Source organism: Dunckerocampus dactyliophorus, chromosome 6 (assembly GCF_027744805.1).
Source record: "Dunckerocampus dactyliophorus isolate RoL2022-P2 chromosome 6, RoL_Ddac_1.1, whole genome shotgun sequence".
Taxonomy (NCBI): Eukaryota; Metazoa; Chordata; class Actinopteri; order Syngnathiformes; family Syngnathidae; genus Dunckerocampus; species Dunckerocampus dactyliophorus.
In genome coordinates this window covers 30,924,599-30,944,885 of record NC_072824.1, presented here as the reverse complement: position 1 = coordinate 30,944,885, position 20,287 = coordinate 30,924,599, and the positions used below count along the sequence as shown (strand labels likewise).

The following is a 20,287-nucleotide window of genomic DNA, read 5'->3' as shown; positions in this document are numbered from 1 at the left end:
GCGTGGGACTGACACAAACAGCACGTAGCATACGACGCGAGGAGATGGCGCCCACAAAAAGCGTGTGGGCACCACAACACTGAGAGACTGACACTCTCTGGTGGCATCTTGACAAAGTTTTGCCACTCAAGTGTTTTCACACACAGAAACACTGACACACACTGGTGCAGCTGGGAATGTAGGATTGTGTGAAGGGGAAGCCTGTGTGTTCACAATGTCCCGGCTGGTCAGTGGGCACTTAAGGACGTCCAGAGCTGAGGACAAACAACACTTTACTCATCGTTGTTTTTGTTTTGGATTTGTCTCATCTTTAGCTGTCATGCTTCCATTTCACCTCCTCAAAGCTCTAACTCTGAACGTGAGCCCACATGTACTTATTTTCAGTGTCTTCAACTGACAGCAGCCTCTTCTTTCATTTGAAATCCAATCCAAGGTCTCGTCTGACAACTCACACCAGGTAAAAAGAGCCCATTCACCTTTTTCAGACAGTATTTTCAAAGGTTGCTGCCAACATAAATACACACACTTTCATGTCATTCTTCTCTTAATATACATCCATCCATCCATCTTCTATGCCGCTTATCCTCACTGGGGGCGCGGGTATGCTGGAGCCTATCCCGGCCTGGCATCGGGCGAGAGGCGGGGTACACCCTGGACTGGTCGCCAGCCAATCGCAGGGCACATATATAACAATCATTCACGCTCACATTCATACCTGTGGGCAGTTTACACTTTTAATATACACCATTGGTCACTGGTGTTTGGAGACACTTTCTCATATTATTGTATGAGAAAGTGTCTTTCTCATATTATTGTATGAGAAAGTGTCTCATGTACTAGTATGAGACATGTATGAGCACAAACTTGCATATACGTAGAGATGCTCAATATTGGCTTTCTTACTGATGTCCCGTATCACAGTTTTGTCCAAATATTGATACCTCAGCAGCAGCTCTTCCCTCACACTAATGCAACGCAACGATTCTCAACTGGTGGGTCGCGACCCAATATGATGCGCGTGCTATGTTGATGTGCGACTTTGTCAGGCTGGAGCGGGAGAGGAAGGACATCGAAGGTGCTGTCCGTCTGACACACAGCTGCAGATAACTGCTGGAGAAAGGCACGCCATAAAGACAGAAACGGCGTCTCACTGCTGCAGCTCATGTAGTGTTGCAAACATTCGTTCATTCATTCACTCATTTTCTATACGGCTTGTCCTCACTGGCGTCACGGGGGGAGCTGGAGCATAACAAAGCTGACTTTGGGCGACTTTCTTCTTTCTGTGCATTCTAAAGATATAAAAACGGATAAAAAGAGACAGCTAATTACTGCACGTAACTGGAAACACTTATTCCGCCTATAAAGCCTTCTGAAAAAAACTCAAAAACGCGCCAGCAACGCTCCGTTTACATATAATGTGACCTGCACATTAACCAAGCGACAGCGACATTGTTATTATTGTTATTGACTTTGTCGCCGATCAAACTACATTACATTAAAAAACCATAAAACCATAAAACCTTGTTGGAGGTTCTTGGAGGTGTTTAACAGTGTTCTCTCTTGGCAGAATAGGTGTGTCCCATTACGTGCAGTACTGAGGTGTCTCTTTTTGTCTGTTTTTATATCTTCAAATGCACACAAAAGAATAAAAGAATAAAGGATTGTGACATATGGACAAAATTCCAAAAATGTGTTCACTTTTACTTTAAAAAGGCTCTAAGCAGAGCTTCAAAAAGCAAAAAGAAAAAATGCGAGTGATATAGCTCAAAAAAAAAAAAAATCAACCCCACCCTAAAATAGAAATAAAATGTAAAAAAAGAGTCAGTAATGAGTCGCTGTGCCATTCTTGTTAATCACTGGTTTAGGTGGGCTTGATGCCAGTGTTTCCAGGAGGCTAGTAGGAATGTTGCTCCAGGTGGTGAAGATAGCTTCACGGAGGGCATCCACTGACTGGAACTGATGTCCATTTTTGTAAACTTCCCTTGCCATCCATCCCCAAATGTTCTCAGTTGGATTTAGATCAGGGGAACACGCAGGATGGTCCAAAAGAGTGAGCTTGTTCCTCTGGAAGCAGACCTTTGTGAAGTGCAGCGTTGTCCTGTTGGAAGACGATGGCCTTCAGTCATGAACGATGCCCCCTGCAACATCAAGCCAGCTGCTGTTTGACGCCCCTGCACAACCTAAAGCCCCATTGTTTCACTGAAGGATCATGATGGTGCCTCCTCCACTGTGCCGGGTAGAAAACATCTCAGGTGGGATCTCCTTGTCATGCCAGTAACGTTGGAAGCCAGCAGGACCGTCAAGGGAGAAAACAACTTTCTTCCACCTTTCATTGTTGCATGTTTGTTGCCCACGTGCAAATTCCACACGGAAAATTTTGTGGTCTTTGAAAACGTTTTTTGTTCTTGTAAGCCTTCCCTCGCAGATGCCGTCTGATGGTTACTGGACTGCGCTCGGCACCAGTAACAACACTCATTTGGGCTGGTCCCGTGTCTTGACTGACAGCCAATGGGATCCTCCTGCTCAGGGCCGGTGACGTTTGTTTAGATCTGCCACTTGACGTTTTTGTTGCATAAATCTTAGGATCTTTGAAGAAGTTTCAAACGACTGTCTTACTGCGTCCAACCTCAGCAGCGATGGCGCTCTGCGAGAGCCCTAGCTTGTGCAGCTCAGCAATCCGACCGCGTTCAAAGACAGAAAGCTTTTTTGTCTTTGCCTTCAAGACATCATGACTTTGTGAATACCTGACAGCAAATGACATTCAATCCACATTTCTGCCAAGATTTTGGCTTTTAAAGGCTGTGGTCTTAAACTTTTGATCGGCTGATGAACAGCCTTTTTTACTTTTAATGCAATAAATTGTTTACTCCAAACATTTTTTTATGTGTCACTCCCATTTCTTCCTTTTGGGTTTTCAAGCTCAACTTAGAACCTCCGATCCAACAGTGCAAAATGTAGATTATTGCGATTTTTCAACTGGTCTTTTGGTTAGGAATGTATATACACACACAGTAAAAAAGGCAGAAAAAGAACATGAAATAATAAAACTAAAAATGCCTCCCTCGGTATCCCTCCGCCACGGCACCCTTGTTGTAGAGTTAAGGACATGTGACTAAATTTCAACAAAAAAAAGAGCCTGAACGTGGCCTTGTATAGACAATCAGTGGACTGTCATGTCTTTCCACCGAGCTTGGATAATTCCAGAAGCTGTGGCTGATGTAATAAAAACGAACATGAAAAATAACCAAGATTGTCTTCTGGCACTGAGTTTACCCTCGTGCCTGAATCATAATTTCGGGGTCATTCTGCTTTCTTTGCTCACAGACATCTGAGCTTCTTCTTGCAGCTTTTTTGTCTGGCATGCAACGCGCCGGAAGCAGCCCATAACAGTCTAGATCGCTGCATCCAGGAAACGACTTGTGCGCTCTTCTCCTACCCGTCCTCCGCTCCTCCACAAAGCCCAGTCATCATCATCTCCCTCCTCCTTCCATTCATGCTGACTTGTCTCCTCCTCCCTCCTCTGTCTTTCGGCTACGTGCGCTCTCGCAGTCTCCTCCTCCTTGGAGCGCGGGCGCACGCATCCTACCAGCCTTTACGCGCGTCAACGTCCCCAAGAGAATCCCCAGCACTACGCCCCGCCCTTTTCCGCTTTTTGCCGCCCTCACTCAGACATGACCCCTCATCTGTGACGTAGGAGATTCCACGGTGACCACCTCAGTAGGCAGGAACTGGATGCTGGGACTATATATGCGGCGTTGGTTCACACCAGCCGGCACTCTCTCAGTCGCTCCGACTCGGGAACCAGGGCATCAGCAGCGGAGATAGCAGGCATTACTTCGCCCCACTAGGCTAACTCGCTTTGGGCTTTGGTTTAGGATGGAAACCTTCTCGATTTCTCGGAGCCGACGATGCTCCATCGTGCGCAACTGCAAAAGTAAGTTCATGCATGGCTTTGGATATGTATACTGATGCTTCTCATTCATGTAAAATGATGTAAAGCGCATTTTAAAAGCATGCATTCAGAATAATCTGCATGAAGAATACGTTTAATTCATCCTCTAGCTGATTAATTGCTGTGCGTAAAAGTCGCATGCAAACGACATTTATTAGGTTTTAAGATCATAATGTTATCTCCAAGTAGACGGAATGACAACATTTAATAAAAAGCAATACACTCTCAATCTAATAGGAACTATAAATCAGGCATAAAACAATTTGTCGTCATCGGCCGCTGATTTCAGCACCGGACAGCTCCGACTCACTTCCGCTCTCTCTGCTGTCCTCCAGACGGCATCTCCCTCTGGTTGGCGGTGTGGATGCTCCTTGGCAAGCAGAGTCCGGCATCAGGGTGCCCGCACCTGTGTGTGTGTTACCCGACTCCAATGACCGTGAGCTGCCAGGCGCAAAACTTCACCACCGTCCCGGTTGGAGTGCCTTACGAGTCGCAACGCGTTTTCCTCCAGAACAACCGGATCACGGAGCTTAGAGTTGGCTCGTTTGGCTTCGGTACGCAGGTAAAGTGTGTTCTAAGAATGTTTAAAATGTATCCATATAAAAATATGTACTTGAAATGACTTCCTGGCTGTAATAATCCTAATTGTTTCGTGTTAGGTCCTGTGGTTGTTTTCCAACAACATCACATGGATCGAGGCAGGCGCTTTCAGTGAGCTGAGGGACTTGGAGGAGTTGGACCTGGGGGACAACCCGAACCTTCACAGGCTGGAAGGAGGAGCGTTCCGCGGCCTGGAGAAGCTCCAGAGCCTCCATATGCACCGCTGCAGACTCACCGCCCTGCCCCACGACATTTTCCACAAACTCTACAGCCTGCATTATCTCTACTTACAGGTAGGTGGCGCTGGAATCAAATAAAAACGCTCGGGTAAAATGTTAGTATTGAGAAACAGTGCATGTGGTTGGTGCGAGAGTTGATCAAATAGTAATATTCCCTCCAGGTAGCGCGATGGCACTGTATTTTCTTCCACATGCCGGAATGCACAATCAAATATGTGTTACATTGTGGTCATCCCTACATTTACTTTGCTTCCAATTCAGCCAAATAATGATTTTATTAGTAAAAAAAAATTATAATTAAGCAAAATGTATGTATTTTTTTGCCCAAATGAAGCATTTTCAAGAATAAAAATGGCTAAATGAACAAAAATAAAGCATTCAGAAGATGCATTCAAAGACATTCTGATGATATGTGGTATTCTACACTGGTCACTGGGTGTCAATAATGTTACTGTAATGTTCGGTGAGACACACAAGTACCAGACTTGATCGGCGGAACAACGGTTTGAATGATCTCACAACAGGCACAGTAATCCCTAACGTGAGCTACTGTTGCGGCTGTAACTCATCCCTGACGTCACTCAGCTCGCCTACCACTGGAACATATTTACAGCGACACACACACACGCGAGCACAAGTCTTATTTATGTCTTTTATGTCTTATTTTCTCTTATTATGTCTACCATATTGGGTAGTAAGTGTAAATGTGATGATAGCGGTGTTATTTCACGTCTAGAGGACTCTAATAATGTTAAAATCATACGTAGAAGGTCGTAAACATATTTCCTGTTCTCTAACTATGAAAATATGTTATTTATAAATAAGGAATCCAACGTTGCGTAAATTCACTCTTTCACCGACCGATTAATTAAAATTAACGGGGGATTACTGTACAATTGTGATGTTCCATTTGGATGTTTTCTTTTGCAGGAAAACAATCTTCACTTCCTGCAGGATGACATCTTTTCTGACCTGATCAACCTGAGTCAACTTTTCCTACATGGAAACCGCATACGCACCATCTCAGAAAACGTCTTTCGTGGCCTGGTAAACCTCGACCGCTTGCTCCTACATGACAACCGCATCAGGCAGGTGAACCGCAGGGCCTTCCGCGACCTCGGCCGTCTGACCATGCTGTTCCTCTTCAACAATTCACTGCCTGAGCTGCCCAGTCAGACCCTGAGGGACACTCAGGGCATCGAGTTCCTCCGCCTCAACTCCAACCCCTGGTCCTGTGGCTGCGAGGCACGCGCCCTGTGGGAGTGGTTCCGGGAGGCCCGTGTCTCCTCATCGGAGGTGATCTGTGCATCTCCGTCCACAAGACGTGGTCAGGACCTTCGCTTTCTTCGTGAAATGGACTTCGCCCTCTGTCCCCTGCCCGATCCTGGCTCCATCGCCGGTTCAACCACCACCACCTTCAGTACCAAAACCAGGTGGTGGTTCCACAAAAACAAGCCCCAGTCGTCAACGAAAGGTGTCTTTGAGAAAGCTTCAGAGACCGTCAAGGCCGGTTTGTATGGGAAAGGCCCATCCACAACCACATCAGTGGTCAAGTATGAGCTGGGGGAGGAAGAACTGGCACTGCCCAAACTTGACCAGGAAGAGTACTGGGCAAACTATGGCAACGAGGACTCAGGTGTCACCCTGCGATGCTTTGAGCTTGAATGTCCACCTGAGTTCGACCTGCCTCCATTTTCCTCCTCTACCTCACCCTCCTTGTCCTCCTTCCTCTCACTACTAACCTTCTCCGTGTTTACATTCAACCTCCACTGGCTCTTTGGCTGAATGTGAATTCCCCCTCCCCTTACCTTCCAGCCTGTTTTAAAGGCTGCGAAGATCCCTGTTAGACTCTCTATACCCTCTTCGCCCGCTCTGCTGTATGCTCATGCTCAGTGCACAGCGAGGGAGATAGAGGGATGGTACGATTCTAATTCTACCACCTACAGGGCTTTACATTTTTCAGGGCTGCTAGGAGATCCTCAGATATATGGCATGTGCAACGTGCGGCAGGCATGGCTCTGTGCCTCGAGCTTTGAGGGCTGAGTCCGTCATGAACGTCAGCGAGGTTCGACAGCAGTAAATGATGTCATTACTTTATCAACTCCACTGAGTCAAAACCAATCGTGCAATTGTTGCACCCCGGCTCGTACTAAATAATTACTGTTAGAAAACAGTGCATAGTAACAACGGTATTGTAACCACTTACAGTGTCATGTAAATACAATGTATGTTTGTCGTGGGTGTTCGAATAGATGTTGTCCAGGTCATCTTGATCCAGGGAAAGTGTGAATGAAGGCTTAGCGGGCACAGACAGATCGCTTACGCTGAGAATCTGCTCAGGGAGTAAAATGGAACGCGAAGAAGGAGAAGAGACGTACGTCTGGCACGAGGACACCTGTGAAGAAACCCGTTTAGCGAGAAAGAGAGATGGTTGCTCTTAGCAATTGGAGAAGACGCAGGACAGAAGAAGCAGCCACCAGCGGGAGAAGAGTAAAACATCCTCTGATTAGCAGCTATATTCATTTCTGTATGAATGTTTTTGCATTTTCTTTGCTTACGACAAATGTCGGGGAAAAATTCTTCCTGTCAGGAAGCTTGAGATTGGATGTCTTTTTGTGACACATTGATATCATGTGAAAAGATGAACATATTTATAAAGAGATATGCTGAATATTTGCATCATGCTTTTCTTTCGAGAGATGCTTGTGAATTTTATCAGTCATTCTTTGTATTCTCAGGACATTGAATCCATTGCAAATGGACTCTTCAGGTTGCCTGAGAAGGCGTTTTCGCCTCTCATCTGAGCAGACTTCATCAGTCCATGCTCAAAGAGTCCTTTCTAGTCCTATCTAGTCTTTGAGCGGGCTTCATCAGTGCATGCTCAAAGAGCCCAACTAATCCTTTCGAATCTTTGACCAGGCTTTATCAGGTCATCCACAAAGTGTCCTATCTGGTCTTGGAACATTAACTGATCAAGCCTACTCGAATCAGAGGCGAAACATCTTTTAAGACAACCTGAGCAGGCGGATTTGATCGATCCAATCCTTGAGAGATGCTAATCAGTGAAGGTGCTCAGCATCCTACTTTTTGTCACAAAAATCTAAAGTCGGCCCAAAGTAGCAGATTGTTGCTGCGTGACTAAATCTGACTAAAGAGCAGCAAAAGGTCGGACCGCTCATTCGTACGGAATCAGGCTGGCCCATTGGGGTCTGGCTGTGCAGGGCGTCTGTCTCGGTGTGGATAAATAAGCTTGAATGGATTCACAAGCTGGCAGCGCTGCAAAAGGCAATTACGTCAATCGCTTTATCACTCCAGTGAGTCATCTGTCGGCGATGCCAGATGGAGCGATGAAGTGACAATTGGCTGATTTGCAAGAACGCCCAGAGAGCAATGGGAGTCTTCATGAAGACATCTTGATACAGACGATAAACGAAGACGCACAAAAGGTCATGTGTGTGCAGAAGGCTGATCGAAGTGGGAAAGGAGGATGAGAAAAGACTACAGAGACGGATGAAGGAATGATTAAAACAGGCATCATGCGACCTCCTTAGGTGACTTAGCACACCTCAAATGTTATTTTTTTGTCAGATGCAGCAAAAGGGGAGTGAATCAAGATCAACATAAAGTAGGAGCGTGAAGAGTGCGTGTGCACACACTGACTCTCACCAAGCAAGGTGTCCTTGGTCTTGCAAAACAAGCAAGCCAAGCATTACGCCACTTAAAAGTCTTTTTTTTCAGTCACTTCAAAAAGCTGTCATGGAGGAAGACGAACGGCGAAGTCATCAAACAAACCCGTTTCCCTTAAATTGTTTTCTTCTTCAATTTGTCATTGTGTGTGATCAGCTGAGTTTCTTGTGAAAGAAATACAAAGCATACATTTGTTATTTATTTTTACTGTCAAAAGAGAAAAAAACATGTCGGTAAATGATACAGAATAAATTTTTACATGTTTTAACCTGATGTCACAAGTGGGCAGATCATCTTTCGTTGGCTCATGTTCACACACACAAACACACAAGCGTGTGCACACACACACACACACACACACTATTGTGTAAGTCCTCCAGGCAGTTTTCCAGCCTTCTCAAGTAAACAACAAACCCAAATGAGCCCATTGCGGAAAGGGACGTGTGAAGATGAAAACCGAGCTCAAACTGTGCAACTTGAGTACTATTACAGTATATCTCTGGCACAGTGAGACGCATACGATGCACATCATAGAAGAAATGTGTTTCAGCAATATGCTTCACATATGAGTACATTTAAAAAAATGACTTCAGCACACACAGACTAAGAAAGAAGCTCAGTGGTGGAATCGATGCATATTTATTTTTTGTGGGGTGTCCTGGGCTCTCCCTTAGAGATAAGGTGGGAAGCACTGTCATCCGGGAGAAACTCGGAGTACAACCGCTGCTCCTCCTCCTGGACGCCTCCCTAGGGAGGTGTTCAGGGCCCGTCCGACCGGTAGGCGGCCTCAGGGAAGGCCTAGGACACGTTGGAGAGACTGTCTCTCAAGTGATTGATAATTGATTTGAGGCAAACAGTGGTCACACCACTGACCCCCATTACAGTTAAACTGCACATTTTGGAATGGCCTTTTATTGTGGCCAACCGCAGGCACACCTGTGCAATAATCATGCTGTCTAAACAGCATCTCCACGCACCACACCTGTGAGGCGGAGGGATTATGAATTCTGAACGCTCACTAACACAGAAATGTATTGCCTTCATATTTTTGTTGTAGTTTTTCAGTCTGGTTACCACCGTTTAGGTTGGCACCGATGACATGATGGTGGCGGGTACTGACACCCACCCCTAGCCACTGTCACTTCTGCAACTCAAGAAAAATATTAGCTCATTACATCAAGGCATTTATTTAGTAATGAATGAAACAAATACAGTATGATTGTTAAAGATTCATGTGTTTAACAGTGTGTGCATGCTTGTGGACATTCCTGTGCAAACACACACTGCGCAAATGTACCAGGCAGCACGTGGACCCTGGGATGGAGCTTGTGATGCCTACATAAGGATGTAACAAGTGCATCAGACAGCTCATCCTTCCCATTCTGATTGGTCTTGGCAAAATCTTCCCATGACGCATCCTAACAGAGTGGGTTTGACTGGACGTCAGTTAGCGTCAGTCAGCACGGATACACTTCCATGCCATGACAGCATGTGAATGGATGGATATTCTAAATCTACCGCAGAAGTCAGAGCTACTCAGAGATGTCTTACTTGTCTGCCAGGTCCACATTGCTGTGATTTCTTTTTCTTTCACAAACTGTGCTTTTTCAATATAATTTGCAAACGCTCAACATGCGTCTGAATGGTTTACTTGTCAATGCATTTAGTGTTTCAGCAAATTCATTCATTCATTTTCCATACTGCTTGACTCATTAGGGTCACATGGGTTACACCTTCACACCTTCAACTTCAACATAACACATGGGCCCACCCTAGGCCTGTCACAATAACCAACGATAAAAAAAACAGGTTGATAATTATGACGCCCTCAATAAATTGACATGTGCGTGCATGCGTGTGTTTCATCTGCTCGTCTCCCTGTGCCACACAGGCTGGATGACAAGAGGGTTCACCCTGCATCTGCATGTGTGTATTGGTTCTATAGTGGAATGAACAGAGAGAGAGGGCCCTCATCTCACTCAGCCTCTTTGTGGAGGCGGGGCTACTAGTGAGTGGATACAGAGGGTTTAGCAGCTAGCTTTGTGAGGCAGCATACGCTAACATGAATGAAGGTGCAGAAGCGATGGTTGCTGAAGTGTGGGAATATTTTGGTTTTAAACAGAATGAACACGGTGACCGCATGAACATTGACGACCGACATGGACAGTTTTCTCAACTGGGATAAAAAACTAGCGACGGAGGTGTCTTGGGCAGCAGAGCCTTCATCCTGACAGCCAACGCATACTGGGGCGTTGGCAAATATGTACAGTACAGTGCAAAATGGTGTCGCTGGCTACATTGCAAAAATATACATAGAGGCAACTTCTGTGTGAAGCTAACGTCTTACACAGGTACTGTACACCGTACACTGTACTTGAATACCATCTAGTGGTTCAAACGTGAATTACACCTCTCATGGCAATTTATGAAACAATGGTCTCAAAAAATGTCGATAAAATCGATTATCGACGACAATTTGTAGCACAATTATCTGCCAGCAAAATGTGTTATCGTGACAGGCCTAGCCAACCCAAACCATCCTGGCAGTTTGGCCACAATGCCTACAGAGGTCTGTTTGGATGACTAAAGGTGCGCCAGTCCACCATACCAACTGTGAAGTGATGAGTGTGTCATGTTCTGTGGCACGTTGACTTTCCAGCAGCATGTCATGACGCTACTGTTCAAACCTGGTGTTCCAACATGACAATGAACATGACATTACAACATGACATTTATTTATTATGAATTGTGTAAAACTAAGAAAGGAACAACATCAAATTAAAAGGACAAAATAAATACAGAGCCACCATCCACCAGTACCAGTCTGGACTTTGATTTTCAGAGAGAGGATTATTACATGGCTGTTTGATGGGGTCAAAGGCAGTGTGCTAGCATGAATTAACTTGAGGTTGTGCACCAACAAATATGCACATTAGCACTCAATAACGTCATCAAATATTACCTTTATGCATTCCCACATCGTATCAGAATTTTAGACCAAATATGAGGTGAAAGAAAAAGGGTAAAAATACAGTATAATAGTCTATCTATGCAGCATGGGACAAAGTCAGCACGCGTGCAATTGTGCATTTAAGGACCATCGAACAAAGTGGGACGGGTTGCTGTTTGCAACAAACAACATATATGTGCAAAAACTATGGGATTTGCAACTTTAAATAATTTTAAAAATAAAATAATCACCCATATTTCCATGGTATCCGTACTAAATTTTCACATTTTGGACACAATTTTGATATGCTCCAGCTGACCCCTGTCCCAAAAAAGGGAGGGATGGATTGGAAAATATACCAAACATCAGCATACTGTCTAATGACTTGAAGCTCATGCTCCCTACATACAGTATCTATTTGCTTTTTCACACCATCCTTCGTTCTCTAATTGCTTGCTGACCCCTTATATTGTCCACACTGTTCCTTTTCCCTGCAAACACGAAACCTCCCACGAGAGCTAACAAGCTCCTTTGATTCCTGCCGCATCTGCTCATCAGGTGTCACTGCATCCTAATCCATCTCTGACTTTCTCAGTGCTTTTCTTCCCTCACATACGTGCGATAGTCTCATCATTTGATTGTTCTAATCACTGTTTCTGCAAAAATATTAATAAAAATTTAAAAAATGACAAATACGATGGGACTTTTTATGACTGAAAATGCCCGCTTGAGTCGACAAACATGCATTGTGTCAACATAGAATCTGAGTGCCAAAAAGGGTGTCGACATGTGCTGTAGTACTTCGTCTTCAGAAAGCACAACAGCAACATCAATCAATCAATCAATCAAACTTTATTTATATTGCCACTTACATCAGCTGTAGCTGAAAGTGCTGCATTGCAGAGCATCCGCCAGATTGTTCTTCTGGGTTTGGGGTGTACCAACCGCTGTCTCAAAGTGTTAGCAGGTCTGAAGTGTCCTGGTATGTTGCGTTATTGTGTCTGCTACTCTTTTGTTCCTCATCCACCTTGCTTTTGTTCTTTATTTTCACAAACGACCAGCTGGGGTAACCACGCGTTTTGAGGGCATCCCTCAGGTGCTTATGCTCTTTCTCTCTGGCCTGTGGGCTGGTGGGAACATTATCAGCTCAGTGTCGTCGGGTTGTGAGAACGGCCAGTTTGCGATCCAGTGGGTTGATCAGGAGTGCATCTCTGTGCATTGATGTTTGACACGTCCTCGCTTCTCTTTCATGTCAAATTATTTCCCATACGAAAGACAGGAGAGAAGGCAGTCAGACGTCATGATGAATAGCTTTAGTTCAGAGTGTTGCATATCAAACACATGTGAGGGTGTAAAGGTAAATGGATGAATGCATTCCTCACGTATGGAGTGAACACAATGAAAGGCAACTGAATAACTGAACTATGCTGCAATTACAATAGCAGGTGCAGAACCTTCGAATGAGAATCTATTCCCACTTCTTCACTTCGCCTTTGTAGAAATTCCTGACGGAGTGACAAGTGATGGCATTGTGTCACCCCATGTACTGCCCAATGTGCACATTTCCAATCAAACGCACACATGGCCGTGTCAAACAGGACCAGAATGAACAAAAGGAGTGGGGTGTGTGGTAATGGCGGTGGTAATGAGGTGGCCACAGAAAGCTAGCAACAAAAGAGGTGTGAGGTTTGAGTCATGTACTTGGATTCTTTTGCATCTGAGAACACTTGGAAGGCTTAAGTGTGCACGTGCACATGCGAGCCTCACTGGCAGCGTTTGGCGCTACTGATACGCCTTAAGAGAGGCCCACTGGGAGACAGACGTTCTTTGCATGGCACGAGCAGAATCCACGCACATGCAAGCCTACACACACACACACCTCAGAACGTGAAAAGAAAGCTACATTCGTAATGAGCACAAAATTAACCAAAATACGTTGCATGCATTGTTCACATGCGTACGCATTCGGGTGCCTGATTTAGTACCTGTGAGGAAAGAAGTAATCATTGTGGTTTGGTTTTCACCATGCCAAGGTGTACTACTGCCAACACTTAAACAGATGGACGCAAGCACACCATGTGATGGATGCTTGCATCATGTGACATCTGTCATTTGCAACCATGGACAAAGGAATGGGAACCAGGAGAATGTGGAGGGGGCGAGGGGGTCACTTTGATACATTTTGTGCATTAAAGATGCTAAAACTAATCCAATATACAGTGGTGTGAAAAAGTGTTTACCCCCTGTTCTGATTTCTTAGTTTTTTGCATGTTTGTTACACTTAAATGTTTCAGATCATCAAATGGAAATATTAGTCAATGACAACACAACTGAACACAAAATGCCATTTTTAAACAAACCTTTTTATTATTAAGGAAGAAAGGAAATCCAAACTTACATGGCCCTGTGTGAAAAAGTGATCCCCCCACACACTCCACCCCAAAGCCCTTTCTAAAGCTTTGTGAACCGCAGTGAGAGTCATTATCCACCAATGGAGAAAACATGGAACAGTAGTGAACCTTCCAGGAGTGGCCGGCCTACCAAAATGACCCCAAGAGCGCAGCGATGACTCATCCAAGAGGTCACAAAAGACCCCACAACAACATCCAAAGAGCTGCAGGCCTCACTTGCCTTGACTCCACCATAAGAAAGACACTGGGCAAAAATGCTGCAAGACAAAAACCACTGCTGAACAAAAAAAACATTAAGGCTTGTCTCAATTTTACCTCAAGACCTTTTGGAAAATACTCTATGATGTTTTGGAAAGTGTTTGGCCCATTACATCTGGCGTAAAAGTAACGCTGCGTTTCAGAAAAAGAACATCATACCAACAGTAAAATATGGTGGTGGTAGTGTGATGGTCTGGGGCTGTTTTGTTGCTTCAGGACCTGGAAGACTCGCTGTGATAAATAGAACCATGATTTCTACTGTCTACCAAAAAACCCTGAAGGAGAATGTCCGGCTATCTGTTGGTGACCTCAAGCTGAAAGCAACTTGGGTTGTGCAGCAGGACAATGATCCAAAACACACCAGCAAGTCCACCTCTGAATGGATGAAGAAAACAAAATGAAGACTTTGGAGTGGCCTCGTCAAAGTCCTGAGCTGAATCCTATTGAGATGCTGTGGCATGACCTTGAAAAGGTGTTTTTTATTACAAACGCTTGATTGCAGTTGTTGCTGCTAAGGGGGCCCAACCAGTTATTAGGTTTAGGCGGCAATCACTTTTTCACACAGGGCCATGTAGGATTCTTTTCTACCTTAGTAATAACATTTTTGATTTAAAAACTGCAACTGTGTTGTCATTGACTAATATTTAAATTTGTTTGACGATCTGAAAAATTTAAGGGTGACAAACATGCAAAAAAATAAAAAATCAGGAGGGGGGCAAACACTTTTTTTATACCACTGTATGTCAAAATTTGCTAAGGTAGCTGAACAAAACAACCAAAGCAACTTAGTGTCATATCTAATAATGGACAGCATCTCATTAATAAGGAACACATTTTATTTTATAAATGAAACATGAGCTGCATTGTGAGGTGTGCCTCACCACCATGCTTTTTACGATGAACACTACGTCTGTACGTGATTGGACAGACTAGTGCGCTATGTGACTAACAAATGTGACGTGTGTGTGGATTCACTTGTTACACACGTGGACGTTGTGGGTGGTGGGAAAAGAATGACCTCAAGCTTTGATTGTTATCTTGTTTCATTCGCCTCTTTCTCCTGTCCTGGCGTACTGCAAATCTACGAGCTGTTTTTGAGCCTTCGTCTCTATTCTGTTTTGTTGACTGGGGCCTCCAAGCCAGTGCCCACTCACTCTGGCACTGAGGTGTCACCACGGTAATTCACCCTTCAACTACCCTCTCCTTACTTCAACTTTTGGGTTAAATATAAAATATAACTACGTAAAACTAATGATTGCAGGTTCAATAGCACATTATTACAAATCTAAAACCAATCATATACAATTAGATCAAGATTGTGATTGAAGTGTAGACTTACAGCTTTCATTTAAGGGCTTTCACAAGTATGGCATATACCATTTAGCACCATTGTAGCACTGTAGCAACGAAGCACCCTACGCATTGCTGACTCACCGTCTGTGCATTTTTTATGGAGTGAGGCTGGTAAATAACCCGCCATGGAAATTTGATAATGACAGCAACATGATTAAGAAGGTGAAAAACACTATTGAATTAAAATTCAAATCAAAAAATGTACGATCCCGGAATCGGAATCGGAATGTTAATCCCGGTTCCCATCGATGCTTCCCTTAGTGTTAACCCTGTCGCTGGTAAACCAACAAGTGATTTTGGATTAGATCAGAGCGAGCACAGTTCTTGGCAATCGCCTTCTCTCATTAAGTTCCCACTTCTAGTTGCTAGAGACAACACCAGACTTCCAAACAAGAACAGTGACTAGCTCCCCCGGGATGTGGAAGGGGTGTCAAGAGAATGCCCAATGCAAAGTCTCATCACATGCTACAAGGAGCTGGTCCATAACAGCAATGGCAACCCCCTTTGTCCAGCACCCACAGAGATCTGACCACAACCACACCTTCACACCTCAGATAGTGTCACCCCTGAAAGATGTTCTTCTTCCAACACTTAGACAGTACAGACAGATGACCGTCCTGTTGGATGGACAGGATGTCCATGTGCAACAAGTGGCGGAGTGGCTGTCAGAGATAATATTGGATTAGATTTTATAGCTCTTTTCAAGGCACCTAAAGCGCTTGAATTGAACCCATTATTCAGTCACTCCTCAGTCACACACTGGTGGTGGTAAGTTACATCTGTATCCACAGCTGCACTGGGGTAGTCTGACAGAAACGTGGCTGCCAATTTGCTCCTACAGCCTCTCCGGCCACCACATCATTCATTCGCATTCACCAGTGTGGGCACTGGTGGCAAGGTGGGTGAAGTGTCTTGCCCAGGGACACAACGACTGTGACCGGGTAGCGGGAGCGAGGATCAAACCGCCAACCTTCCAGTATCTGGACGACCTGCTCTACCTCCTGAGCCACTTTTTGTAGTTTTTTAGATAGTTTTAGAATGTGCCACGGGCCGTGGGCCGCACTTTGGACACCCCTGTTCTATACAGTGAGCCACTGCCGCCCGAAGACAGAGACAATTTGACATTCTGCAGGAATAAGCAAAGACGATACCGCTGCCATTATTAATAACCTTATAGAAATGCGTTCATGAAAACTGCATATCTTGTCGCAGCACCACAAGCATTGACATAGTTGGTCGGTTCTACACAACATCCCACTCAAATTTGTTTCCAGTCAGCTGCTTTCATGGCCAAAGCAGTGCACATGGTAAAAGCAGTATGCATGTATTTTCCCATCATACTGTTGTGATGGTGATGACCATCCATCCATCCATCCATCCATCCATTTTCTATGCCGCTTCTCCTAATTAGGGTCGCGGGGGCATGCTGGAGTCTGGAGTGATTACCATAGGCGGAAAAACAACAGCAAATGCAACCTGACCACAGGCACAGTGGGGGAACAGGGACAGAATGGATGGACCATGCCTGTGACCTTCACACAGTAGCCCACTCACCAGTTTAGCTGGCTGGGCCTCCTAGGATGTGTGACTCACTGTAGCACTCCCTAACAAGCCTAACAAGGACAGTTGTTGCACTTTTGTAACTGGTAACTAGCATTATACAAGACGCGTAAATGATCAATAAATGCACTATTGGCTCCAGCTTTTTGAAAGATAGATTTCATCAATTTTTTTCGGGGAAACACTGCTGCAATTGCATACATGACCAGTTACGAGACACCCACCTCACAAGACCAGATTGGGTCCACGAGAACGAGACAAGGTGGGATTTTAACATTCATTTTAAGTAAAGTTGCAGGAAGGATTTGTTTGTAAATAGTCAAGTCACGTGTGACGGCGTGGATAAGTGGACGTGATTGTGAGGCTATCAAGTTTGCTGGCAGTACAAAACAGAAAAAACAACATCAAATCATTCAAAGGCGAGGACTCAATAGTGCAGCAGTCTCCAAAGTGCGGCACAGGGGCCATTTGAGCTTAACTGAGGCGTTTGGATGTTGTTGTGGGGTCTTTTGTGTACGAGTCGTCGCTGGGATCTTGGGTAATTTTGGCTGGCCGGCCCCTCCTGGGAAGGTTCACCACTGTTCCATGTTGGCTCTCACTTGCTGACACAGTGGTCTGAAGTTTTTTTATCAGTTTGAACTTGTGTCGCTGGCCTTTATTACGAAGGTAGTTGATGGTCTTAAGCTTTCTTCCTCTCCCATTGACCCAGTCCCCCCTCGCTTTTTTAGGGAGGTGTGGGCAACTATTGGCCCCTATGTTTGTAATATCATCAACAGCCTGTCCTCTGTTACTGTCCCTTCCTTTTTTGAAAAAGGCTGCTGTTGAAAGTTTGCTTAAAAAAACACATTTTTATGCAGATACCTGCCAGATGTATTTTCCACTCCATAACAATGACCGTACCCCCCCTGAGACCCCTTCTCGAGTGCTTAAGCGACGTCAAGGTCTCGTTGGCTCAAAATTTTTAAAGCTCACTGAAGTGAAAACAGAAGTTATCCTCCTGAATGACAGCGGCCCCCTGATGGACTTGGGCCCCCTCAAGAACCATGTAAGTCGCACAGCCACGAGCCTTGGCATCATAATTAACACTGATCTTAAGCTTAACAAACAAATCAAGGCCGTTGAATTTAAATCCTTTTTATCTTTGCAGCATTTCAAAGCAGCCATGCATGCTTTTATTTCGTCGCGTCTGGACTACCGTAATGCGCTTTCACTCTGGAATAAGCCACGAGTTACTCTCTCAAGTTACTCAAAAGTGAAGTTGAATTACTGAAAGTTTGAAGAAGCTATCACACGATCAGGAATAATTGTTGAAATATATTTACTTTTGCATATCTTGATGTACACCGGAGTGGTTTTGGTAAAAATAAAATACAGTAAAGAAAAGTGAATAATGAGTGTGTGTGTCTGAGACACATACTGTAGCTCGTTTTGCGTCGACTGAATCATAATTGGGAATGATGAATCTGGAAATGTTCTTTTCTCTGTAGGTTTCGTCTCCTCCTCTTTTTATCCACGCATCCCTTCCTCCACGCTCACATTTCCTCCTGTATCACTTTCCATGCCTCACAACTAACACGCGTCATCGCAGTTAAATATAGAATCCAACTGATCCCACTCTCATGTCACAGGCGTGTTTGGGCCGGTGCTTCTTTTTCATCTCGCCAGACTTTTATGGAGTTTTCCCATCTGAGTCACTTTCGACACCCGTCCTGCCGCACCCCCCCTCCCCCCGCTTTCTGTCGTCACTGCTGCAAGTTCTATTTTCACATCATGAAAAGACTTCAGTGCATTAGTGACTTCCCATTGTATCACTCATGGATAATGTGTATCTGCGTGTGGATGATGTCGCTGAGCCCCCGTATGAGCCTTGAGCCAACACAGGAACAGTTGGTGTTTGGTGCTGGTGGAGGGTGTGCATTTATTCAAAGCCTCTCACTAAATACCGTGGATTAAGGCACATTTGCCATTCAGCCATCACAGCCCCTCAAATTAGCAGATTTTTGGTAAAAAAAACATATTTATTTATATTTTTTGTCCGAAATGGGTGGTTTTCTCACAGAAAACACATCTCACTCACCATATAAACACGTGATAATACAGGTGAAACGTGCAGCCTACATGTACCACTTACAAAAGCTTACAATGACAGTAACTAATTTATTTCATTAATTACATGACTTTTTTTTTTTAACGCATGCGACTCATGTCAAGCCACATCCCTCCGCAGTGTTGGCACCTTGGAGACTTTGTCGCTAAATCTGGTGACATTCCAAACCCTCTTGGCCACATATTTTCTCAAAAGCGACAAATCTAGCCACTTTTATTGGTGTCGTTGTAGAGTTTTTGGTACTTAAAAGTGAAAGCACGTGTTGTTCTGCGGTTTCTGTTCTCGCTCAGCAGCAGCTGGTGCTGCTGAGAGGTCCTTCCTGCCACAAAGCGGTCAGTGTATTGTCAGCTCCCGTGGCACACTGCAGTGCAGCTCCATGCATCCATGAATCACGCATGCACGAGGTGGTGGATCTCCCCTTGTTTTACAGAGCGGGATCTAAAACGTGTTTCTTAACTCATTTAATACCAAAGACCCGGGATCTCCGATAATATCGGCCCACCGATACTAACGGCCAAATATTGGCATAAAAATAATATCGGTCAATATCGGTATCGTTTTTTTCCCTACAGTGAAAGCCAATATAGCCGCCAGAGTCGCGACACATTGCTGAATTTGCTGCCTCGTGTAGTTAATACTTTACACCAGGAGATGGCGGACATCTGTAATTTCCAATCTGAGCAACATCTGTGCGTGTTACTATGCAAAGTTTAGGAGTTTATACTGTAGACTTTGATGTGCCTGCAGCTGCTGCAGCAGCGAGTCCGCTCGGCGTAAAGTCCACACACAGCACATACCTGTACTTGATGATGCTTTGCTGAACCGTGTTTGGGGTGGCAGGACGTGATGGGTTGTCAAAACACTGGTAATGGTGAGGAGGATGGTGGGAATTTAAAGGCTAGACTCCTCGGCCACACTTTGCCATGGCCATCGCAAGCAATTCTCAGATTGTTGCTAATGCAAGTTGTACAATGTTGTTTCCAGCCACGTCGAGAAGCTAATTTCTGATGCTGTAGCAATCAGCTTCACAACAGATATGTATTGAGATAGACAGACATACAGACAGATAGATTTTATAAACCTAAACACACACGCAAAAGACGTATTTATACGTAAAAGACGTATTTATACGTCGTTTACATTTTTTTGAGCAAGAGGCAAAAAGAGGTG

At 44.6% G+C, this 20,287-nt stretch overlaps 1 protein-coding gene across 1 annotated transcript; it reads left to right on the top strand.

Moving 5' to 3' along the window:
• Nucleotides 1-3,768: 3,768 nt before the first annotated feature.
• rtn4rl2a (reticulon 4 receptor-like 2 a) lies at nucleotides 3,769-8,708 on the top strand. The gene is made up of 4 exons (XM_054780001.1): nucleotides 3,769-3,934; nucleotides 4,288-4,514; nucleotides 4,612-4,845; nucleotides 5,722-8,708. Exons 1-4 carry the CDS (start codon nucleotides 3,877-3,879, stop codon nucleotides 6,574-6,576), a joined length of 1,374 nt encoding a protein of 457 aa, XP_054635976.1. The 5' UTR covers nucleotides 3,769-3,876; the 3' UTR covers nucleotides 6,577-8,708.
• Nucleotides 8,709-20,287: the final 11,579 nt, after the last annotated feature.